Source organism: Lichenostomus cassidix, chromosome 3 (assembly GCF_008360975.1).
Source record: "Lichenostomus cassidix isolate B80296 chromosome 3, HeHo_3.0, whole genome shotgun sequence".
Taxonomy (NCBI): domain Eukaryota; kingdom Metazoa; phylum Chordata; class Aves; order Passeriformes; family Meliphagidae; genus Lichenostomus; species Lichenostomus cassidix.
In genome coordinates this window covers 36,338,897-36,365,256 of record NC_139483.1, presented here as the reverse complement: position 1 = coordinate 36,365,256, position 26,360 = coordinate 36,338,897, and the positions used below count along the sequence as shown (strand labels likewise).

The 26,360-nt window shown below is 36.2% G+C and overlaps 1 protein-coding gene across 2 annotated transcripts in view; it reads left to right on the top strand.

Annotated features, from left to right (window-relative positions):
- The window catches only part of PRKN (parkin RBR E3 ubiquitin protein ligase), a 681,963-nt gene that overhangs the window by 209,964 nt on the left and 445,639 nt on the right, over positions 1-26,360 (top strand). For both annotated transcript variants that reach the window (XM_085055318.1, XM_085055319.1), the window contains exon 3: positions 6,414-6,654. In XM_085055318.1, coding sequence (XP_084911444.1) covers positions 6,414-6,654 — 241 coding nt within the window. The remainder of the gene's footprint in view (positions 1-6,413; positions 6,655-26,360) is intronic.

The following is a 26,360-nucleotide window of genomic DNA, read 5'->3' as shown; positions in this document are numbered from 1 at the left end:
CACAATCAGGATCGTGACAACTTGGCAGAACATGAATGTTTCTCAAAGGGAGGTTATATAGTGTGGCCCTGATTTGTCACCCAGGAACCTTTCCTGGGTTCCACTAAAATTCATTTGTCTGCTATCAGTTTGGAAAGGACCTTGAGGAACATCTGGTTCAATCGGTCCTGGCAAAAGCACGGTCTAGACGAGATGAGCCAACACAATGTTCAGCCAAATCTTTAAAGTATCCAATGTTGTGGAAACCCCCAATACACTGGGGAGATTATTCCAATGACTGATTGTTCTCATTGTGAAAAATTTTCTTCTTTTGTTCCAGTTGGAGTCTCCTCAGGAGTAACTTGTAGCCATTACCCCGTGTGTTTTCCATGTGACTCCATGTGAAAAAGGACGGGACTCTAATAGTAGTCCTCAAAATGATAACTAGGGTTTATTTGTTTAGAACGCAATGAATCCTTTTTCATAGCACATTTTTTGTATCTTTCCATTATTTTATTTCTTTGGTAGAGTTAATAGATCAATAGTTAAACTACTATAAGAACTGAATAGGAAATGTTTATAAAAATTAGGGTAAAAATATTCTGCTAAGTGAAGAGTTTTTACCTCTTCATCGCATTTATTTGAATGTGTGCTGCTTTCAATAATACATCTATTTTTCCTTCTATTTCTAGGTGGTGCTTAGCACCCCCAATATCCTGAATGCTAAACTAGAACAGTAATGTATAGCTATGAAAATGTTGGAAAGGTGAACTGAAATCAAATATACATTTATTCCATAGCATCATAAAATAGCAAGTAGTTTCTGATTGCTGGAATTTAACTTCTAAGTGGTCCATGTAATTTAGGCCTGGTGGTGCACTGGATTTTTTCCCTTGCCCCATGTGGAGCAATATTTAGTTCACTGCCACTGAGCAGACAGTATTCACACAAATGGATGGTGATATCAGATCAGAGTGCTGATTTGCTTCATTATTTTAACGGTGCTTAATTTTCCCTTCAAGGTTTCCCCTTGCCATAACCTGCATAAGATTCTCCGAGCCCAGAAGCTGATCTTTCTTTCTATATTAGCTGGTTAAATAAAAGATGTTAAGTCTTCTTGCAAATCTTGCTTCCAATTTCTTAAACCAACATGGCTCAACAGAATGTTATTGATATATCTGTATTTTTTATTGTCGGTAGTCTCTACGTTCCAATTCATTGGCATACCTGCTTTAGCTTCCTATGTAATAAAGTGTATTATCATAGTGTTACTTTCTTCGTCTTGCTTTTTTGCATTCACTGTGATTAGAGGATGAAATAGTGTTGCTCTTCCAATTGATTTCCTTTCTGTCTCTGCTGCTTTTGAGACCTGGACTCTGTCCTTGTGAAAGGGTTACAGCAACAGTAGAGTAAGGCTTGGTGAGCTTTTTTTTCCTCTCTCTTCTGGGAACTTCAAATGCCTATTTTTCTGTTTAGAAGGTCATCTTTAATGTCTCTCTACATTATCCATGAATAAATATTTCCCCAATAAAAATCGGTGTCTCATCTGCACTTTTACATGGGTCCTATTGGTTTGAAGACTTGTGGTGTGCTATGCACACTCTGGAAAAAATTTATTTAATTCATTCTACAGATTACTGAAACAAAAGTGTTCCTCTTATTTTTCTGTCTAGTGCTGAAATACAGCACAGTTAAGAAAAAACTAACTGGAAAGCCAACTTTTTAGTTTTTGTTGATCATTCATAGAAAATACCTTTTTTTGAGCATTGGCCTGGGGTGAATCTCTTAGGGAATGGCATCAGGCAGTCTATTATCTGCTTGATCTAAATAGGCAGCAATTAGACAATTACACAATTCCACTCTTACTGTATCCACAATAGGCCCCAGGGATTCATGGGTAAAGGTGTGACTCTCCAGGTAACATAAAAGTTGGAAATTCAAACTGAATCATAGGCAGTGGAGTGTAAAGAACTTATTTTTGTGATTGATATGCAATTAAAAAAAATACCCAAATGCCTTAAAATTCCCAAGTCATGCTTAGCAGGAAATGGAAATTTTTCAGATTCCTTTTCAAGACAAAACACCACAAGCTTTTTTACTTTCACATACAAAGCTTCAGATTCAAATTATTTTTTGCTGTAGTGTTTCTTTAAATAAAACATTTGAAAATAAAGTGTATTGCACTTCAGAAAATATGATTCTCTAATGGGCTTTTTGTTTGTTAGATTGAGAACACTTCTTTCACTATTGATATTAATATCAAAATTTGTTGTCAAGAAGATATCAAACAGAAATCTGTCAATCACAGAATGGTTTGGGTCGGAAAGGACAATAAGGCTTATCTAGTTGCCACCCCCTCACTTTTCACAGTGATGCCACCTACTCAATCAGGTGGCCTCAGCCAGACTGGCTTTGAGCACTTCCAGGGATGTGGGGCATCTGCAACTTTTCTGGGCAGCCTGTGCCAGTGCCTCACCACCCTTTCAGTAAAGAATTTCTTCCTGACACCTAATCTTTTAGTTTAAGTGTTCCCTGTCGTTCTGTCACTATCTGCCCATGTTAAAAGTCCCTCTTCTTTTTTTATGTCTCCTTTAAGTAATGAAAAGCAGCAGTGAGGTCTCCCCAGAGCCTAACAAGAGGATTTCAGAGTTACTTAACCACAGTCATCTTTTCCCTCTTCATAATTTATTTCAGTCTTCCTGGTTGACCTTCTAGTTAGCCCACAGCTCTCAGCACCAAAGGATATTGTGTTGTTCACTCAGGATGTGCTGATTCAACCTTTAGAAATTCAACTTGAGAATTCAGAAAAAAAAGAAAAAAATAGGCAAAAGTCTGGAATGGAAAAAAGTTTTAATTTTCTCTGCTATGAATTCATTTTCCCAAGTTGGTCAAAACCCATTTTCTCTAAAGAACCAGTCGTTATTACTGGGTGTTGGGTCCTCTCAGTTGCCTTTGCTCTAGTGAAAGAAGATACTTCATAATCTACTTTACATATACTTGCCGTATTTCCCATTGGAATATGGAACACAGGCATTAATTTGGATCAACAGATAAGACAAGATCTCTAGAATCATTAATAATAGATGTTCTCAAAAGAATGTTTCCTGAGGCGTAAAACAAATACGTGAAGAAAATAAAAGTGACATTGACATAAACAATTGTATCTTACAATAGTAACCTAAGGCAAAACCTAAACAGTCACAGAAATAGTTAGAATTCTACCTCATGTCTCAAAGAAAAAGCTGCAGACTTAGCCAATCTATTGTCCATAAAATGTAGTCTGCTATAAAGCATTATTCACTCCGATTCTGGGAAATGCTTGGTGATACTCCCATCCAGATCTCTCCACAGTTAAGATATGATTACAATCCTTTTTAATTTTCTTCTTGTACTGTTTTATTACTTTTTTTGCAAAGGTTGAAACTTACTTTCCTCCTTTAAACACAAGCCAAATTCAATTCAAATATAGTCAGAAAAATGTTGCAAAACATTATTTGGGATTCCATGTTTATTATTCCTCAGTGACTTCCATATCAAATTTACACAGGGTATTAATCAAAGGATGTTGTTTCTTTCTCCTACCTTCTCTTTTTGGAAAACTATCCTGAGATCTGCCAATTAAGCTTTATTGAGACTATTATATATACTTTCATCATCACTAGTGTTGTTCAATCTTTCAGTTTGTTTTTGTTTTAGATAAAGAGCTGGAAGAAAGCTCAGATACAAAATGCTCAGATACAAAATGTCCTTTTAAATGAAATTTTTATTAAGTGAAAACCAGAAAGACACTGTTGCTATGGTCATATACAGAATCACAGAATATTCTGAGTTTGAGGAGACCCACAAGGATCATTGAGTCTAACTCTGAAGTGAATGGCCCATGCAGGGATCAAACCCACAACCTTGACATTATTAGCACCATGCTCTAACCAACTGATGCAATCTCTATAATTGCCCAAAGTGCAAATTTTACATCTTTTGCTAAAGTATGTAGTTCTCGATATGCTGAAGAGAGAATAATAGGTAAAATGGAGTTCTTTTTTTGCCAGCCCTTCCTTTGTTTCTAAGCTAACCACATACCCCCCAGCTTCCAAAAAGAACTGGAAAGGAACCTATAGTTTTAAAAGATCAATTGATTTAAACCAGGCATCTAAATGTGTACAGCACTCAAGATCAAGCAAGAGTGGTTGATAAAGTTTGTGGTGTTGCCAGGGAAATTTGGTTTTGTCTAAACAGCCCTTTCCATCCCTCTTATCCTCTTATGTGCAATAATCCCCTCAGTGTGATTGTACCAGAGCACCAAACAGTGAACTGAATCAGGAACTGATGCAAGCTTTAAAAAATAAAAAACCCAACCAACTGAGAAGGAAGTAGATGGTGAGAAAAAAATTGAAAGGCAGAACAGCAACTCTTAAGCATCATCTCAAGCAAGAAAAACTGCCAGAAGAGATGATCATTAAAACAACTATGACTGATTGACAGTTTATTAGGGGTTTTTAAGGTTGTCGGTTTTTACATATATACCTATTTCTCTTTTTAAACTCTCACTGTAACTGAGCAAATCACTTCTGAGCTCCTCATTTGCCTAGGTATTAATTTCTTTTGTTAATTTCTTTTAGATTATTAAATTCTTAAATGTTATGTGGTATTCTAAGTAGGAGAAGTTTTCGAGTGACAGACATGTTTTGGATATTGTGTTAATGAATGAAATTATTGAGCCATTTAAATGGATCTTGTTAAAATGCTATATGGTCAAAAAGCTGTACCAAAAAAAAAAAAAAAAACCAAACCAGGAGGCCTTTAATGTAAACCTAATGTTTTCAGGTTGAAATCTAATAACTGCTTTGATTGAATATTAAGACTGTGGTTTCCTTGCTCTGACAAACCTCTGCTGGCTGATTACTGCTTCAGTAAGGAGAGAGTGTGTTATTAAGAATTCAATTACAGCAAAACAAAAGCCAGATTTTTGTCCTTTAAATTGCATTGCATAAGAAAGAAAGTGTGGAGGAAGAAGTACTGAGAAACATGTAAGCGAATGAAGGAAAACCACTCAACAGAAAAGAGACAAGGATAGAAATAGTGGTAGAAGAGAGTGTGGGAGAATGAGGGTAAAAAGAGCGTTAAAATATATGTGAAGTAATATTTTACAATTAAAATTGCATGTAGTAATCGCATATACAAAATACAAATCTTAAATATTGTGTAGATACAGAGACAAATGCTTTAGAACTCTTTCTGTTTCTCTCAAATGGTTTCAACAGTCTGTCTTGACATTTCATGGCAGAGATGGCCAACCTAATGGCAGCAGAGTTAGAAAATTAATTTCTTGACACACTAACTGCTTTCTCTGTAGGCTGATGTTTGTGTGTGGTTCATTCATGACACTGGAGAATTAGGTGTGAGTCTCCAAAAGGTATCACCCAATCAGGAACAATTTTTCTTGCAAGGTGTTGTGGAAAAATCAATACAAGCCTTTCTTGAAAGCTCTTCATTCATGGTAGGTCTTCTAAAATCTCTGTAATTTCTAGTTCTGAGGTAATGTTTTTCTTTTCTGCTCCGTACTGTGAAAATGCTGAACGAGTTGTGAAAGACATCCTGATTTATCATGGGTAAACCTTTCCTAAGATCCTTATTCACCCTGCTATTTTTTAAGACACAAGACCTGGAAAGATTTTCTATGAATCACTTCTGATGAGGACTGAAAAAGAAGAAAAGCTTCTATATATGTGAGACCATAAAATGGTCTCATTTTGGGCTAAAATGGCTAGAAGTTGTTTTGTTTTATTAGGAAAGACCACAACAGTCCTGAGATCTTCCACAGGCTTTCTCTAAATCTAAAGTCAACAGTTAAATGTCACTTTTGGAAAGAATGGGAAACTCATACTGACTCTACATCTAAAACCAGATTTAGACTGAAAATTACATTACGGAGAAGAAATAATTATCAATCTTTATCAGTAGCATCATCTTTCCTGTTTCTGCATATAAAAATATTTTGGAGTAGCTTGTTCATGAAGTCTCCGTGATCATCAAGTTTGACCCTAAATTGCTACATTAAGAGTATGTTTCAGCATTATCTGTGCAAGTGCCTCTTGAATGTTGAATATCCTTAGCGCTTGATTTAGTGCTGCTCCCTCTGGAGTTTTTTTACTTTGTGCCAATAAACCAGACTTATTTAGAGCTGTTGGCTCTGGTCCACTATTTCTTTGTTAAATGTTTAGAACTTGTAAGTGTTGTGACCCCTTTGGCAATGCAAGTAATCCTAATTCCAGCAATTTACACTTGTCACTTTGCTTTAAACTCCATTACTGCACACTGAAATTCTCCACAAAGTGTCTTGGAGACCATTTAAGAAATAACAAATTGGAGATAGAGGGATTTCATCCATTATGTCACAATTAACTATTTATTGTGCTTTTGGTTTTGTGTTGCAGAACTGCGATGTGGCCCAGCAGAGCATTGTTCATATTGTTCAGAATCCACAGAAGAACAGTCAGAACAAGGAGGAGACAGAAGATAACTCTGTTGGAGGTGTTCCAAAAGCCTTGAAAAGAGAACCTGAAAGTCTAACTCGCATAGATCTCAGTACCAACATACTCCCATCAGTCTCTGCAGGGTTGGCAGTTATTCTGGATCCTGGAAAAAGCAATGTTTCACTTCCCTCTGAAAAGTCAGGTAATTCAGTGACTTAGTACATTTCAATATACATTTCTAAACGTGTATTTTTCTTTCTTAGGGTGAACAGTTCTAGTTCCATAATGCAGGGAAAAAAACCCCAAAATACATGGTTTATTTTATTTATTAAACAAATACAACAAAATTAAGAGGTGATAAGCATCTGATGTGTCTTGCAGCAAAATAATTTTGCTTTGTGGATAAAATGAGTCATTTCTTGTGTTGTTCCTGTTTCAAACTTGTATTATGTTAATATTTTTACAAAGTAGATAAGATGACAAAACCCCCAGAGATCTGTGAGAAGACAAAAAATAGTCTCTGTGAAATTTAAATTATAGAAGTTTCCTTAACTAGAATGTTGGTCATCTTATGCCTTGCAAATGTGTTTAATTTCCAATCTGTTGTGATGTTTTCATACCACACATTTTGTTATAAAAATATTTACCATAGATTTAAGATTTATTAAAGCTTTGCTGGTGCAACACATGATGGTGATGACTCATACTATGGACATTAGTTATTTTTCATCCACCAAATTATTACTGAGAATATCTTCATTGTGAAAAATAATCTGAGGCACAAGTTAATGCACAATGGGTTCTGCTATAATGTTTAAAATTGTTCAGGACAGAGAAGCTCAAGTCAGATGTAAATATAGGAATCTCTTAGCAATTACATGAATCTTCTCAGAGAAGGACCCTCCTCAGAGTCTATCTAACCCTTGCTGACAACTGTGTTGCCCCAGTGAAGATATATCATTCTGCGCAATACCAGATTCTTTTATGATTTATCATAATAGTCCATCAGAGATGCCTTTTTACAAAGAACAGTACACAAATACTCTTTTTTGCACCATGCAGAAGATAATACCAAACATATCTATCCAGAGTACAGAAGATAAATTGTTAGGGTGACAGAGATACCTCTGCGACTAATCTGACCACAGAAATCATCAGGCTTTACAAAAGGGCTACTAAAACTGTTAAAATAACTTATAGAGAATTTATTAAGTAGCTCATGCAGAAAATATACAATCCATGGGAGGGTCACAGAAGTATTCCACAACTGACTTGGTCAACCTCTCACTGCCAACTAATGATGAATGAGTGCAGTTTAGGAGCAAATTAGCACCCAGTTTAATGATCCACATCTCCCAATCTGAATAAGTAATAAGATAAGAGGGGCACATGCTGATTTAAATCTGGTAAACTACGGACAGTGCTTCAGCCTGGGCTTACTCTCAGAAGCAACACAAAAATGTGAGCTTTTAAACATTACCACTTTTTGGTTTTGTTTTTTTTTTTTTTTTACTACTGTATATGATGTGTACAGGGCTTTAATAGCTGTGGTTGACTTTGCAGAGTAGTTTATACATATGTAAGGACTTTTAAAATTTCTCATGTGATATGTTTGTCCGCAAAGATGTCTTCTATTGCAGCAAATATTTTCATATCAGAATGAAAACTAAAGGGAGAAACTGTATTGGTAATATACGTGGACTAGTTTTATTTGTGATTAAGTTATAAAGACTTTTTATCATAAGAAAAAAGAAGAGGCACTCTAATGACGGGTAGTTCTTTGTGGAAGGATGTTACTAATAAGTACTTTTTAAAAGCCTGTAAACTTCTTTCCTTGCTTTAATGTTGAAAGTTTCCCTTTTGTCTGCCCAGCTTCACCCCATTTGTTCGATATGGGGGACGTTTTTATTTTCTTTATGGGTTTTGGGTGAGTTTGTGGTCATTTAATTCACCGAGTTAAGGAATAGTCTTGGTTAAAAATAATACAGCAAGGAAAAGAAAATATTATTCCAGAAGTCAGTTTTGCAATTAACTTTACTGTGTGGCAAGTATTTCCTTTGGCACAGCTGAAATGACTAATAGTAGTGGGAATGAGTGGCTGAAGAGAGCAGGTACTATCACTGATAGATGAAATTATACTTATCAAGCTGTTGCTTTGGGAGGTGGATGGGTGTGGTGATCAGTCTACAGCAGCAACCTATACAGTTGTATCAAGTACAATAGGTTGTTTTATGTGTAGATGACAAATGTAAACATACAATTTGGAGGCAAAGGATTTATTACTTGATTAAATTACTATTGTTTATTCTAACATGCTACACAGCTATTCCATAATTGCAGCCGTAAACACTGAGACTTCATGTCTTTCTGAAGCCTAAGTTATTTCTATCTGTTACCACAGGATACTGATCCCATGCTCCTGCCCTGATTTTGTTTTATTTTCTCTCCTTTGAATTCTGAGGAAAAATGGTTTGTGATAATTTTCACATCACAAGAGCTTCTCCCAGAAGCTTTTGAAGCATTTGACTGAAAAAATAGTATTTTTGAAGTATTTACGTGAGTGCTTGGAGGCCAAAATTTAAAATTTTACCTGACTAACCAGAGAGAGGCAACTCTTGTTGTGCTGTACTGCTATTATATAAATCATATACTTAAGTAGTATGAACTGCTGCACTTGATGAGACAAAAGCCCTCATAGCCTGGCAAGGGGTATTATTTGCTCTTTGCACAAGAGTATAACAGCACATCCTCGTCCCAGCTCACCCCCACTCTAGTGTGAGTTATGAAATCCACTCCTGACTCATCTGGAGATGTATTTTACTTGCATTATGTTTTTAGACTACAGTCTAAAAATACAATTCCTCTATGAGAAATTAAGAAGTTTGAAAGTCATTGACAAGCTGAAAAAAATATAAAAATGGATCCAAATAATCTCTTAATCAAAGAATTACAGGTTTCTTGTATTTGCAGAGAAAAGCAGTAGAAATGCCTTTTCTTTTTTTTGTTGTTGGGGGTTTTTATGTTTGGGGTTTTTTGGGTTTTTTTGGTTTTTTGGTTTTTTTTTTGGTGTGTTTGTTTTTGTTATTATTTCTTTTTTCTCAGAGCATGACATGATTTCTACAGGGCATGTAAAAAAATCTTAGAACAGGACTTTCATCCTACCTCACCCCCTCCTAATTTCCATCTGTCCGATATCTGCGACAAAGTACTTGATAAGCACAGTGTAAGTAAATAAACTCTGTTCCACGATGGTTCCATATTAGTAGATAAAGTATAAGGTGAAGAGAGAATGGTTGGACTAGATGACCTTAGAGGTCTTTTCTAACCTTAACAATTCTATGATTCCCTTATTTCTACCTGAAAAACATGAATCTGTAAAACATAAGGGTTTGTATAACTCATCTGCTGAAAATGACAATGTGTCATGATGTCAGGTCCAAGAAAGCCAGTAAAATATTTGGAAGTATAAACAGAAAACAAAGTGGAGTGGAGAGCATGTTTTTTCTCTGCTTTTCACACTTGCATAAATAAAACTCATATATATAACACATTGTTTTAATGTCTAATCTGTTAGAAGGTTCAGGAGAAGAGTCATGAGGATCCTACAAAAGTGCAGGTCATGATTGTTGTGACATATATTTGTTTTGCAAAACATATATTTGTTTTGCCATCTGCGGGAGTAGAAACTTGATTATGTGTGTCTTAGATCTCATCAGCTATTTTAAGATTTTAGATCTCATTGCCTAGAAAGTGCAAACCAGCAAATATAAACAGCACACATGCATTTTGACTTTCTAGGAAATTAATCACCAGTGCAAATTATCCTGGCTTATAAGAATTCTCCGTATTTTTCCATTCAAAAAAATATATAGGACATTCTTTTCTGAAGCATGAACATTGGACTTCAACCTAGAAAGCAGTATGGATGGTGCTAGGCAGGAAGTCAGACTGCAGAATCCCATTGCATCCCCCTTTTTAAATGTGTGAGTGATGTCAAGCAAATTTGTAATATGAAAAAAAGTTTGTTCAACAGCATCTGGTTTCTGTAAGCTGATATGAATTTTGTTACTTATTTAACTCAGGTTAATCCATTATCAGCTGATTTATTATTTTGTCTGAATCAACTAGATGTGGTCATCATTTTTTAGGTTTTTTTATTTTCAACTTCTAAATAATATTCATCTGGTCAGTTCCAAAAAATCCTGATGTTCTTTAGGTAGCCTTTTATAAATGCTTCATGCAAGGCACCCCAGTTTCCTTATCTTTCCATGCTCCTCTTTCCACAGAAGAGTAAACCAAGTACTGATATATACTGACTTCAGTGTGTCAAGTTGTAAATTTTAGCAAAAAGAGGGGATTGATTGTTTTCCATCTAGTTAGAAAATGCTTTACCATAATTTAATATATGTTAAAACTTCTTGTGTTTCCAAATAACACAAGTGTCAGTAATGGCAGATTAAATTGTCATTACCAAAACCTCGGTATTGTCAGCGATGCATAAAGTGATGGACTTTATGTAAAGAGTCTGATACATGAGAGACAGTAAGAAACACTTAGAAGGGAAAGCCTCAGTTTAGGGTTTGGGTAGTCAGAAATGTGCATACTTCTGAGAGAAGCCCTGGTGGACAAAAAACCCATATCAGTTTAACCATGGAAATTGCTGACACTGTACAAATAGGTTTTGAATAGTATTCTGGTGATTGTTAAAAATTCCTGTGCTCTGTAATTCATATTACACTTTATTATAATGCTTTTACTCAAGCTCGAAAGGATAAGAATTCTGGTGTCAAGTCTGTTTGAAGTTAATGAATAGTCTAAACTCGCCAAGTATTGTAAAATTACTGCATGGTTTTATAGAGCTTATAATCTCAACTTCGATCCAGGTTGGGCAGTGTTCTGGTGTACATCTACCTCCCTATTTGTATGTGGTGTTAGGCTGAGTACCCCTACCCATTTCCAAGCTGAGAACAACTGCAGTTATTTCTTATCCCTTTTTGAGAATTCCATCAAAACATGGACACTTATCCATTCAAAATGGCTTCCAGTGTGGAAGGAATATTTTTATTTTCAGTCAGAAACATGAAACTCTGCAAGTGTTCTGCAACTGCACCAGACAAAACTGAGACAACAATGAACTTATTTTCCCACGACCTAATATTGCTTTTCTGTGTTACAAATCCAAATATCTAAAATTTTACTATTGCCTTAAAAGTGAGAAAAAATTATTACTAAAATTTCTCTTGTGTCATTTAACTGCATTTATTTTCAAAGGAAGTCAATCAGAATAGAGATCTTTTTCCTTTGGCATCTGTACAAATAATTTGTGGATTAATTATAGCATGCATTAATGAATTAAATATACCTTAGGTCCATGGTCTTGTAAATCAGTAGTTTGGAGAAGGAAAATCAATATTCTGTGCAATTTACGTTTAGTAATTAAGTCTTTTTTTCTAGAGTTATCAAAATTTTGTTTCAAAAACAAATTACCAGAGTGCTTACCCTGACCTTTCTTAAATTTCTTGAAATACTAATGCAGCATTTCCTGGTGGTTACATGATTCTTATGATAGTCCTCTTTCACGGACATTCATTTGAATAAGATTCATATTGCTGTACAAGAAAAAGTAGTGAATTACTTAATATGCAACCAATTTATTCTTTCAGTAGATATATTCAAGTAACTAGTTGGGTTACTATTTATTTTTGGATTTGGTGCCCTGACAGTTTACTTTTGTATTAGGATTAAACTACTTTTAATTTAAATGAAAATTCATCATGCACCACATTGTGATTTATCCCATATTTGATTCAGATTTTTTATAATACATAATTTTACAAACTTTTAAGTATTAAATGCAATACTAATTTGAGGATCAATCTACACCAAGAAAAGAGAAGGCATTCATTCAACTTTTTCAGAAACACAGAAATAATGTATTAGTTCTGATTTTGGCAAATAATTTCTGGGACGCAATTCTGCCTTTGTCTTTACTACACACTGTGTAAATTTACTGTATGTACAATTCTGTTTTAAATTTCAAAACAAATCTTTACAAAATATCTGCATTGGTAGCTCTCTCTATGCTGGTGGTTAGGTCCTGCACATTGTTAATTGTTATCACTATGCATTCATTCCATACATAAAACTTTTAGACTCTCACTCTTAGATCTTTTATCTTAAACTTGCTGTCAATGTACAATAACATAACCTGATACCATGTCTGTTTCATTGATGTGTTTTAGCCACAAAAACTGAGTTCATCAGGCCCGAGAACTCTTTGAAAAGAGAAACTGAAACTAAAGTCCTTCCTCTCAATTTTTCCTTTTTTATTTAATATTTTTATACTACTTGTCCTGTCCTGAATCTCCTTTTTGTTCTTCACTGCTTCCATTGTTTTTTTGTTTTGTCAGCTACCTTTCATGGGTGTTCCGTACTTGGAAGATGTTCTGCCCATTTGCAATCCCTTATGCTTCTTTTGTTGTTTTTTTTACAACCTTTTGTCACTTGGATGCCATCTGACACAAAGATGTGTGCAACTACATACCTCTTTATTCCTGTGGTAGTCACAGTGCTCACATACTTAATGAAAAACTCTTACACATCATGCCTGACTAATTTGTCATGCTGTTAGAACATGTTTTTCAGAAGTAACCATCTTTTAAGTATGTGCATCTCAGGTCTAAAAATCCATATGTGTTAATAGAAGACTACAACAATAACATTTCCATATGGTAAAGAGACATGGGGTTTAATTTTAAATCAATCTCACTAAAAATTTCGTATGTATTGAATGAGAATTTTTCAAAAGCCTTAGGTTTCCAAGCTGTTTGGTAAATGTTGCATGACAGTTGTTGAACTATGATTCATGTTTGAATCTGTGAGATTCAGAGGGGTGTTTATTGATGATCCATTGAGATAATGGTTAGAGTGCTCCAGCTCCACTTATTTTTGACTGCTAAAATACATTGCAATCATAGAATCATGGAATTGTTTAGGTTGGAAGAGATCTTAAGGTCATTGAGTCCAAAGGTTAACGCAGCACTACCAAGTCCACCACTAAACTATGTCCCTAACTGCCACATCTGAATTGTAAATACCTCCAGGAATGGTGACTCAACCCCTTCCCTGGGCAGCTTGTTAATGTCAGTATATATTAAATTATCCCTCTTGATGCTGTACTTCCTTGGATTATGCTCGATGAGTATGTTTAGAGCTAGGGAAGGCATGCCTTTAAGAAAATGCTTCCTGTTAAAAATAGGGTAATGTTTCAGAAACAGTACTCTGTTTTTTTGATGCACAGCGAAAAAGAGGTTTTTTGGATACAAATCCCAAAAGAATTGCTATTATGTGAGATCAAACCAATTGTCTATCTAAATCTAGTTCTCTAATACTTTCCTGTTTTGTATACAATACTTCCAAAGAAGAAAAAATTCTTATTATAGAAAATTTTATTTAGAGAAGGAGCATTCCCCTTTTCAAATAATCACCCATGTACCCCTGCCTAATTATTGTTCATGTCTGTTATCTGGGCAAGGTGACAAGGATGACAATGGTATTTTCTAATCTGACCTTCATTGAAAAAAACCAGTCTCCAGTGTCAATTCAAGGGTTAATTGGAGAAGAGGGGAAGAGTTTTGAGCCTTACAATTAACTATTGCTAATTTCGTCAACATTTCTTTTAAGAGAGTTAAGCTTAAGAAAACTATTCTGCTTCCTATAGGGTTGTGAAAATTTGTCATTACAAAGTCCTTGGAAGTTTGCTCTTATGTGTATTTTATCTCCTGTTAGGGTTATTAACCCTTGACAATTCACTGCTGCAATACTTCCATGTTCTATATATAAAAATTGATATCCCCTCTTCACCTTCTAGCAACAGCAGAAAGTGATTTTATAAGACATTAGCATAATGGAACCTTTTCAATAAAATGATAAATTGAGCCCATTTCAGAAAACAGAACGTACACTTGATAATTTATTGCAGCCAGTGCCATGCTGGAGACCTCATTCATATCATATGCTTTTAACACTGATGAGAATGGTGCCATTTCCCCACATTTTACCATCATACCTTGCATGCCTGTGAAATTAATTTGAGAGGAAAAAACGTAAAAAAATGTTCTTTTCTAATAGAGGCTAAAGCTCTTCCGGGAATGCTTCTCTTTACATGACGTAATTCTCTCTCATGAACATATCTAATTACATTATTGTTTTTAAAATCCCTTCCACGTTAATTGAGGAGTAGCATTTGCTGACTCCCTTGTGTCAAGGGGTGGTGTGGAACAGCGTTGTGTTCTTACAATGTATTTTGATTGTTTCTGGGGTACAACATGAATGGACTTTCTTCTGCAAGTGCATCGCTTGCATCTTTATACCACAAGCTGGAGGTGGCGTTTGTAGAGAGAAAGTGTTCTGTATTTATTAAACAAACATTTTATGTTTTCTAGAATAATTGTTGATATGAATTTATTACTGATGCTACTAGGAAAAATAGGAAAGTCACACTTAGGAAACTTCTCTTACACATTAAAACATGATAATAGAGTTTTGGGGTGATTCTTTTTTAGCAGGAAGAGTCCAACTATGAAGCAGAAGTACGAATCAGAAAATCATAGAATGGTTTGAGTTGGGAGGGACTTTAAAGATCATCTAGTTCCAACCCCTTTGCCATAGACAGGGACACCTTTCACTGGAGCAGTTTTCCTCAAAGCCCCATCCAACCTGATAGGGATGGGGCATTCATAACTTCTCTGGGCAACATATTCCAGTGCCTCACCACCCTCACAGTAAAGAATTTCTTTCTTATATCCAATCTAAACCTACTGTCTGTTATTTTAAAGCCATTCTCCCTTGTTCTATCACTGCATGCCCTTGCCAAAACTCCCTCTCCAGCTTTCTTGTAGTCCCCTTTAGGTATGGGAATACTGCTCCCAGAGCTTTCCCCTCTCTGGGCAGAACAACCTCAAGTCTCTCAGCTTGTCTTTATAGGAGAGGTGATCCAGACCTCTGATCATCTTCATGGCCTTCTGGGTCTGCTCCAACATGTCCACATCCTTTTGTTGGGGACCCCAGAACTGGATGTAGGACTCCAGGTGGTGTCTCATGAGAATAGAGGAGGAGAATCGCCTCCCTTGACCTGCTGGCCGTGGTTCTCTTGATGCAGCCTAGCATACAATCAGCTTTCTGGGCTGCGAGCACACACTGCAGGTCATCTTCTCATTCACCATCACTCCCAAGTGCTTCTCAGCAGGGCTGTTCTCGACCTATTCTATGCCCAGCCTGTACTTGTGCGTAGGATTGTCCTGTCCCATGTGCAGGACCTTACACTTGGCCTTGTTGAGCTTTGTGAGGTTTGCACTGGCCCATCTCTCAAGTGTGTCAAGGTGCCTCTGGATGGCATCCCTTCCCATCAGTGTCTCGACTGCACTACAGCACCGCATCACCGTCCATGTCGCCAACAAAGGTGACCCCTAAGGAACACCACTTGTCACTGGTATCCACCTGGATGTTTCTTCATTCTACCTATCTCTGGCTTTGCCTTCTGCCACTTGGTTGGTGTGGCTGGAGCACTTGCTGGTGAAGACTGATATGAAAAGGTCATTGAGTACCTCAGTCTTCTCCATATTCTGAGTAACCAGTTCTCCCATTTCTTTTTTGAGCAGGTCAAGATTTTCCCTCATCTTCCTTTTGTCATTGACCTACCTATAGAAGCTTTTCTATTGCTATTGGTGTTCCTGAACGCATTTGACTCTATCAAGGCTTTAGTTTTCGTGACCTGATCTCTGTCTGGTTGTCTTGGACAACCACTGTGTATTCCTCCAAGGCTGTCTGTCCTTGCTTCCACCCTCTATAAGCTTCCATTTTGTGTTTCAGTTTGTCCAAGAGCTCCATATTCATCCATGTAGGCTTCCTGACTTCCCTGCATTGGGATGCATCACTCCTTATCTTGGATCCTTGAATATTAACCAGTTTTCTTGTTCCCCTCTTTCCTCCAGGGCTTTATCCCATGGTATTCTAGAATGCTTATAGTTCATTAAAAAAACAGTAGTTGCTGCCTCTGTGCAGCTTAGTGCTTGCACTACATGGTCTCTGTTATGAGCTCTTACCACTTGAAATGACAAGAATCATAGTCTGCACTCAAGTCATGTGCTCAGCCTTCATTAATGTCATTGGGACCTCTGTGCACACAGCAAGGACATTGGGAGAACAGACCTATTAAAAAGGCTTGATCTACATAAAGTAATTACATGGAAGAGATTAAGAAATTTTGTTGATAGTAGAAGGCAAAAAAATAGCTGTGCAAAATACATCCTGCTTTCTCCTTATAAACACAAATAATTTCAGTGGGATTAAATTTGAATTTCTGTTTAAGAAAAAGATCATTGTATTTGACTGGGGAAGGCAGGTTCTCTATTTGTGGGTTTGTTTGTTTTGGGTTTTCTTTAAGTAAATTAAGTTCTAATTCATATTCACAGAAAAGAGGAAATAAAGTCAGTGCATGCTTCTGAATTGCTGAGCCAAAAGTCTTCAGGATTGTCCCATCAGATTTGTTTTGGTGAAGATTTCATATTTTCACTGCTACCTAAGTGACCATTGTTAGAGGTGCCAAAGTGGTGGCCTTCATATCCATTCACACTTCACAGACTGCCAAGCTAGGATTTCAGTTGGTTTTATTCATCCTTTGTGCCTCTGTTCTTTTGTCTTTGTGTTTGTCTGCTTCTTTCTTTCTTTCAGAGAATATCTAACCACAGAAACTGGAATTCTCTATCAGCTAATGTGGATTTCCAAATACCCTTCAGTGAAGGGTTGCTTTCCTCCTACTCTGAGGCACATTGAACTTTTCCTTAAACCTTGTCCCTCCTTACACATTGGTCAGGAAGCAACACTGCCTACATTATGCCCAGCAATTAAGATTTTATTCAGCTGGAACAGCAGAAAAGATGCATATTTAGCAATATTTATCATCTTTCGTAATTAATTAAATATTTTCTATAAGTTTCGGGGATGCTGGTATTCTATGAGATCTATTAGTACTGGACAGAAAGTTTGACCTAGACAGGATTACAGGATTTGTGATCACGTCATCAAACTGAAAGGAAAATAAATTAAGAAAATGTTTTCCTTGATCTGCCTTTCACATATGAGACAAAATGCTATAGTGGCCTGCAAGTGAAACTGTCTTGGAATATTTCTGAGCTGAATTACATGTACTGTGGCACCAATTTTTTTATGATCTACTGCTTCAGAATCAGTTTTCTTAGCGGGGTATCCAGGATCTGGAAGTTCCTATTTAATCTTCAGATTCAAAATACCATTTCCAAATTCTAGTTCTAGTTCAAAAAAAGATGATTCTTTATATGCACTGATACACCTGAAACTGTATCTTACAAGCCTATCTGTACTGTTGACATCTCTGTGAGTATTCAGTCTTAGGTCTTATCATAAGAACAAGACAGATTCTCTGAATATATAATATATTTTCAGTTATACATTATTAATATATTAGCAGTTGCAATCAACTACTGCCATAACTGGTATTTGCAGATGAGTTCTTCAGATTTAGTTTTGACAGTCTATCTGCCTGCAATGTTTTCTGCATTTCTGGAATAGACTATCTGCAACTGCATTTCCACTTAAAATGTGAGCCCATGTGGTAGAGATACATATATATATACACATATATATACATATATACATATATATATATATACATGCATACATAGATATACATCCATATACATATATAGTTATGTTTGTATTTTAACTCTCGTCCCACTCAGCAAAACTCAGATTGAAATATCAAGGGTGACAGCTGCATCCTGAAGCAAAATGCCCCATCGGTGCTTAAAAAACATGTTTGCTGAGCATCATCAGTCTCTTTCCAAATTTCCACAATGCCCTACTGGTGCAATAAGCAGTTCTGTGGGTCCTGGCATTGACCTGCCAAAAGACCAGGAATAAAGAAAAAGAAAGAAAATATATTGATATGGAGATGGGATCTTCAGATGCAGGGCAGAGTGAACAGAAGGACATCATGCTCCAAGTTGAACCTGTTCACCATATACCATACTTGTTGATGTGCAGCTTCATGCAACACTGCACAAGTTGTCAAGAATTTTATTATAAGCCACAGTATCCTGGGTTTCAGTGCTGATTGACATTATTTTATTGCCTTTATGCTATGAAGGTGGTCAAACCAAAATTGCAAAAAAGATCAAAAGTTCATTTGAGCAACTAAAGTACTGGGAGCCACAGTACCTCTTTTTGTCCACCACAGTTTGTTCTTTAGCTTTTCCACACAATAAATGCTCAGCAGATATTACTGGAAGAAAACTCTAGCTGGCAACAGTTGGTTTGTGATTTAAAGGTGTATCACTTGGCAACTGAATTTTTACCTACTTCAACTGTTCCCTAATAATTAGTCTCCACTAATTATTTTTGGAATCGCTGAATCAAACATCAGTAGTGTTTTAAAGGGAGTCTGTGCTGGAGATATGTCCAGGTGAAGGTCATTAGTAACATTATCAGGCACTTTCCCCAAAGCAAATTTTAGTTCTCTTCAAAAGAATGTTGTGTTTATGCAATAAATAGCAAATCTCCACTGTCTTCAGCTGTGGACGGTTAAGATCTAATTTCATGATTTAGTGCAGATTAGCGATTATGGATATTGTATTTTTTGTCACTCCTGATATCCAAAATGTGGTGAATGGCTATATATCATCTTATCCTGGTTTCTAAACCCCATAACATTGTTACAGTAATTTTTAACTCGTTATGGCCATAGCTGAGCGAATATTTAACTCATCTTGAGCAATATCTTCTTTATAGCTCTAACCATTATGAAGTATTTAGGATGGAGATGCAAAAAAATCTGTTTCAAACAGAAATGTTACAAGTCCTCAACAATTTGTCTCCTAATCTGCAATAGAAATTTTTCAGGTACACAAAATCTAGCAGTATAAATGTGAACAAACACATTTTATATCTGCTATCCAAGCACAAAGATCTGTGTTTGAACAGCATTATGCAGATAAATAACACATCTTCATGAAACATTGCCATATCTAAAAATAGCTATCATTCTTTTCTGTGCAGTCTCTTCCATATTTCCTTTTTCTATCCCTGTTCTCCCGTTGCCCCCTCTGGAATCTCTTTCTCTGGCTAAATGACTTATACTATAAATATGGTAGAACTGCAGTGTTGATTACCTTCTGCACAAATACATAGTAGAAGAGGAATCTGTGTTAGGTGCTCGAGACATAAATATAATATCTTGATTATTTCCTAGATTATCATAATTTTTTAAGAGAATCGACTAGAGATCAAAAGCTTACTGATGAAGGAAGTAAGGAGGCATTGGGATAAAATCTTCTCTCTTTTCTTTAGAGTCTGCAGGAACATCTTCTACTTTATAGTGTGAGTTGGGAATTCAACACTAGAAAGGAGAACCCCTCCAGCACATACCTTTGTCAAACTGTGAAAAGCATTGTACAGAAGGGAAAAAAAACCAAAAAAACCCCCTAAAACAACTCTCTTAGGTTAATATGAGATGGTACAAGGGGGACAGGCTGTTGCAGAGATTAAGAGATACGAAGTACATCTGAAGCTGAGTGTACAAAATAGTCTTTAAGCATTTCTGTTTAACTTCAGCAAAACCATTCTACAAAATCAATTTGCTTAATTGATTGGCATGGCACCTCAGGGAACAACTGAGAGTTCAGCTGGCAGCCTCTGGTTTGGTGTCACACTAATTGGGAGGAGGGTAACCAGCAGCTGCTAAAACTCTGTGCTGTACATACCATGGTGAGGAGTGGAGTCTCTGAAGGTCACATGGTAGGAATGCTAGTGTGGGGCAGAGGGTGCTTTCCTAAACTGACACATTGAAGAATGATAGCAGGACTTGGTTTAAATTAATCTTGAGCAGAGAATTGCCATGTAATCTAGTCTCTAAAATGCACAGAGATGTCACATTTGAAGACACTGTACATATAGTATAAATAATAGCTAATAATTGATGACTCAGAGAACATATTGGTCAATGAACCATATGTATATTGATAATATCTCTTACAAGGCTCACCGGGCCTACAAATTACTGCATTCTCAATTCATCATAGATTTGCATTAACAGAAAAAGGGGTAATGAAGTTATAGTGACAGATATCTACTTAGAGTCTTAGAAACTTCATCGTGAGTTATTTTGAGTATTTAAACATTAACCTAATTCATTCTGATAGAGAAGCTATTTGATTCCTTCTGGATGTGTGTTTTCCTGTGGCTTATGAAGATGATCAAGCCAACAGGTTTATCTGGCTGAAGGGTCTCCCCAAAAGTGCAGTGTGGCATGGTTGTGGGCTGAAGCTCAAAGCTTTCCTGTGTGGAACTATGTATCTTGGCATAGCAAGGGGCATCACGATCTCATAGGTACCATCACCTCTCTGTGAGGAATTTTCAGGTGTGTTGAGGCATCTGTAAGGGTTGCAAGGATAGGATTAGTTGGTATCACTGTTTCAAAGTCCGAGACTATTATTTCCATTATTCTTATAAAGTAACAGATGTAGATGCTCAGCAGACTGTACATGTAAACACGTCAGTGAGGATTACTATGATTCCATTTTCTGCACATTTAACTTTAATGCGATGAATCTTGCTGCCTTTCAGCTAATCTGTGGATGGGGAATTCTGTTAGTTAATGCAGAGCTATAGGAGCTTTGAGGTTCAAGCTCTGAGCTTAGAGTGCACTCTTTGTCTTTCCTTCTTTTCCTGAGATACTTTGTTGTGTAATTTCCTTCCTCAACAGGAGGAAGTTAGCTCTTGGCATGTGTCACAACCGAATTGCTTTAAAGAGCTGCTGATTACTGCCCATGGCTTAAATACCTAGGCTGATTTTAATAGCCTGGAAAAACTGTCTCACTTCTTCCCAAACCTTTTTGCTCAATGGTTTAAAGAGTTAAAGAAACCTCTTAAATTAGATTTGTATTTTCAAAGCTGTCTTCTAAGTGAAAAAGGCTGTTGCTGCATATCCAACATTCCAGTTTAGAGCATGTGTGAACAGAGTATGTGAAATTCTAAGCTAAGCTTTTTCTGAAAATCCACTGCTACTCTTTACAATATAGTCCAGGTATTGCATTATATAAAAGTGATGCAATGACCATGCCATTGTGGTGAGATAACAGAGCACATCAAAGTGACATTTTCACACAATCTTTTCCATTTTTTCTGGACAAGTCTTTAAGAAGAGGATTGTCAATATATGTCTTTTCACTTGTAAAACCAGCTAAGGAACTTCCTCAAAATATTACTTTTACTGAAATAATAAGTTACTCATGTCATTAAATAGCAAGTTTCAGAAACTAAACAGTTCAATTTTAAAAGTACTGGTACTGGTATTTCATATCTGTATTGAAAAACATTGCATCAACTGAGTTATAGATACATCTTTCCTGAGCCATTTTCCATATCTCTTTCATTTCTAAGAGAAGTAAATTGTCCCTCAAGTTCTAGCTCTGTGGGAGCTTCAGAGTAAGTAGCCTGACATTCAGGGCATTGAGAATGAAAAGAAATACTAGAGGTCATTCAAAAAGACAGTTTCTGTGGTACACTGTTATTGTGCAACATTTTGTGACACACTGAAATGTTAGAATAAAAGCACTAGCAAGTTGTTTAGTACATTAATGGACAGTCCTGTGAAAGATGGATTTGTGGAATTTATGAATGCAAAGAAAAGATAGAATCACACAAGCTACTGAAAATGGAGCACATAGTGGATTTTTACAGCTTTTGTAAAACACTGTTTTCTGGGGTGTTTTTTCTGTTTCGTTGTTTTTTGTTTGGTTGGGATTTTTTCTTTCTCTATTCCTCTCTTACTAATTCCTAGCATTCAATTTACTTTTTGATTGCTACTGAACATTGATCTGACATTTTCATAGAACTAGCTATTGTAGCCCCAAGATCCTGTTTTTGTGTGGTAATAACTAGTCAAGACCATCACTGCTTGGGTAAAATTATTTTTCCTATAAACATCACCTCATATTTATCTACAATGAATTTAATTTTTCATTTTACTGTTACTCATTCAGCATCCTGCAGATTACAATGTGTTTCTTCTGGTTGGCCTCTATTTTTACTATCCTGAAAAAAATCACCAGCAAAGTTTGTCACTTTAATGTTCATTTATCTTTTTCTGATGGTGAATATTCAAGTCCTAGAACAATTTTCTTTTAGGACTGTAGTGAGAAAATTGATAATTTTTTCCTGAAATTTATTTCCTGTGTTTTAACTATGTATTTGAACACAAAAGAATTTTGCTTTTCATTCAGTTACAATAATTTCTGTAAAAAACTGGTGAGAAAGGTTTTTTTTAATCATAGAACCATTGAATTATTTGGCTTGGAAGGGACATTAGAGATCATCTGGTTCTAATCCGCTTCCATGGGCAGTGACACAGCTTCCACTACACCAGTTTGGTCAAAGCCCCATCCAAGAAGGCCTTGACCACTTCCAAGGTCAAAGTTTTAGAACCTTGAATATATTATCTTCCATAAGCCTTGCTACCTCTTTATGTATTCCTTGGGTGCTCTGAAAAACAAACTTTTCCAGAATACTTTGTATTAGGGTGACAGACTCAGTAAGAAAGCTTGCAGCAGTACTGTTGCTGCTGGGTTCCAGCCTTTCATAGTTGTAATTTCTATTGATATGTTAGCTTACCTATATCTGGACAACATTGATTGAGTAGAGTCGGGGGTTTGGGACACTGGAAGTAATTAGAAAGCTAATGCAGAGAAGCAGCTCAATAGGAGTAGCCATTATTTTGACTTTTCAACCTCCCTTCCTCCTTGGGTGTTTATCTAGTTGTATCAAAGGCCAGCTGTGAAATCGGCAGTTGTGTAACCATGGATTAGACTTTTATAAAAAGAGCTGTGTGAGAAAGGGCTCCCAGAAGCCTTGTCAGAGGTTTTCACCTCACACATCCTCAGTGGGCCCACTGGCCAAGATTTTCATTTCAGCTCAGGTCCTTACCTTTGTTCCATCCCTCGGCTATGTTTTTAAGTATGCTGTATCTGGATTTATATCTTGTATATTATTTTCTTTTTTTTTTTTTTCTGACCTGGGACCAGCTTTGTTCTTATGGACTTTCTTGAAGACCACTGGTTTAATTTTTTAACATTTCTTAGTTTATTTGCTGAAACTGTGCTCGACTGGATCTGCTGCTCATACTGAATCCTGCCCCACATGATCTGTGCCACTCACACATAAACTTCTGGAGCAGCTTCATTTCCCTTCCCTTCACATGCTTAAGCTTAAATCCAGGAGTCGCTGCCTTCAGCTGCAAATAAACCAGTTCTAGCCAGTTGTCATCCCCACACGTCACACTTTGTCTCTTCAATGATGTAAAAGCCAGTTCAGGGTGGGGCTTTGTGGGGAATATAGTTTTGCCTCACACACAAGAAGTACCTTTTCAGGGAGACCTTTTGGTACCCTTAGGGCTTGAACACTTTGCTGTTCTATTACTGTTTTTCTCCCATGTATTATTTGACAAGCTTTCAGCAGTTTCATGAAATTTCTGGGTTTTCTCTTTTTTTATTCCATATTTTGTTGTCTGGCACAATTATCACAATTAGGTTTTTTGTCTTTTTGATTCCTTCAATCCTTATTGTTAATATGAACTATTCTAGCATTAATGGTGAATCTTGCTCCTTTGTCTGAAAATCAGAGAGCAAGCTGAAGGAGAGAGAGATATATTGTGAGAAGGATGAGAAAGGTGAAGCTTATGTAGAGGTCAGGAAAGGGGATGAGACAGGGAAAAGGTAATTACAGAGGTTAGCTGGGTAAAAAGATAATGAAGATTTAGGTAAAATATAAAAGAAAGTGAAGGAAAATGACACTGTGGCTAGGAAAACAGAAATAGATGATTCTTTCATGGTAATGATTGGAAAAGAAAACCTAATATACATTTTTCCTACCCATCCTGAGTTCCAGGAATTTAAGATAGATCAAATTCTGTGCTTTTCACATTTCTTTAATTCATAGAGCTCTCCTAGTTGTTTTTCTCACACAAAATTTTTTACTGAAAAGACATTAAAAAGATAAATGTGTCCCATTATCTTTGTCAATTAACTTCCAATACTCCACCTCTTACGCAGGTGTTACACCCTCTTCAGCCAAATTACAACTCTTCCTACATTTTTGTCTTTGTAACACCAGCAAGTCCATTTCTTTTTTCTAAAAAGTTGTGTCTTCCATGTACTTTAATTACCTGAGATCCATACACATTCTGCAAATCATATTTGAATCTTAAGAAAAAGAACTGTGGTTTGTTTGTTGGTTTTGGGGTTTTTTTTCAGGTTTGGTCTGTTTCATATTGTTATTCATCCTTCAAAATACTGCAGGTCTTTGTCATGAGTTCCTATGCACAGCGTCACCAAGTGGGGGTCATCTTCCTTAATTTTAGTGGTTTGCAAAGTAGATATTCCTACCACACTTTGGGGTTCTAAGTCCCCACAAAACAGAGAAACAAACTCCTTTAGACACAATTTATCTGACGTTTCTATCTTTTTATCTCTACTTTGAGATGAATCAAACCAAACCAAACCAAACTATGAAAGTGTCAATTTTTCTCACAGAATATAGCCCAACCAGTTTAGACGAATCTTCTAGCTGTTAAAAAAATACCATTTTCATGTTGTAAATTAGGTAGGCATTATAAAGAATAGGTATAATCTAGAACAGGTAGAAAAGTTTTATAAATGTGTGCATCCATATGCATGGGTCTGGGGAGGAAAGCTATGTGCTCTGTGAAATCTTTGGAGGCAAAGACTGGGTAAAGAACAAAAGTTTAAAGTTAGAACATGCCAGTTGTATTTTTGCAAAGTAATTGGGATCTTGTAAGTAATGTCTCTTTTTTTGGGTGCAAAAGTGCAACCTCCACACTTTTTTTTTTTTTTTAACTTAGGGGTATGTGGAAATTTTCACTAGTTTGAGCCTTCTGGGTTTATACTTCAGATGTTCTTCCTCCTACAGTGTTGAATCAAGCAAAGCCCTTAAAGTGAACACAGTTGGAAGAACACTTTTTTTTTGTTCACTTCCAAATGTGCATTTTTCATTATGTGGGTGCAAATTGCTAATATAGTCTGAGGTCTATGACAGTCAGTCTACATTTTACAAATTATAGCTAGTCTAAATGTAAATATAATGGAATCTGAAACAATGCTAGCTAAATGTAGTTTTCAATCTGTTGAAATATTTCCTGTAGCTGTGTCCTGTTTTAAATAGGTGATTATAGGAAAGACTCAGTAATCATTATAATCTATATGAAAATGCAGTTCAAATGAAAACAGTAGGTCTGCTACTAATATCCCTATTCAGATTTTATTCACTTAAACAGTCATAGAGATGATAATGGGTGTTTTGACTGATTAGAGATTTCAGGATCAAGTTTATAGTCATTTTGACTAATGTTTTCTCATTAACTAGTCATGCATATCAAAATAATTGGTCTATGCTATCACTAACATGTACAAAGCTCCCACAGCATGGTCATCATTAGCAACACAGAAAAAAGGAAGTAATTTGAGTCCTAAGGAGCTTAAAAACCTAAATGGGGAGACAGTACAAAACACTGGGATACACATGAGAGAAAGCTACTTCCCCTTTTTTGTATAAAACACGGAAGGGAGAGAACAGTTTTAAGACACTTTTTGTGATGTGATATTTGCGAGGAAATTAGCTTTGAAGATGTTGGAAAGCAAGAGTATGTCTCACTGAGGTGAGAAGACAGGTCCTGACACAGGTCATAAATAAGAGGCTTCTTTTATTTATATATATTCTACTTTTTTTTTCTCTTTTGCAAGTAAAGGCAATGTAATTAAATGAACTCCACAGAGAAAACCATCAAGCATTTTCCTAAAACTA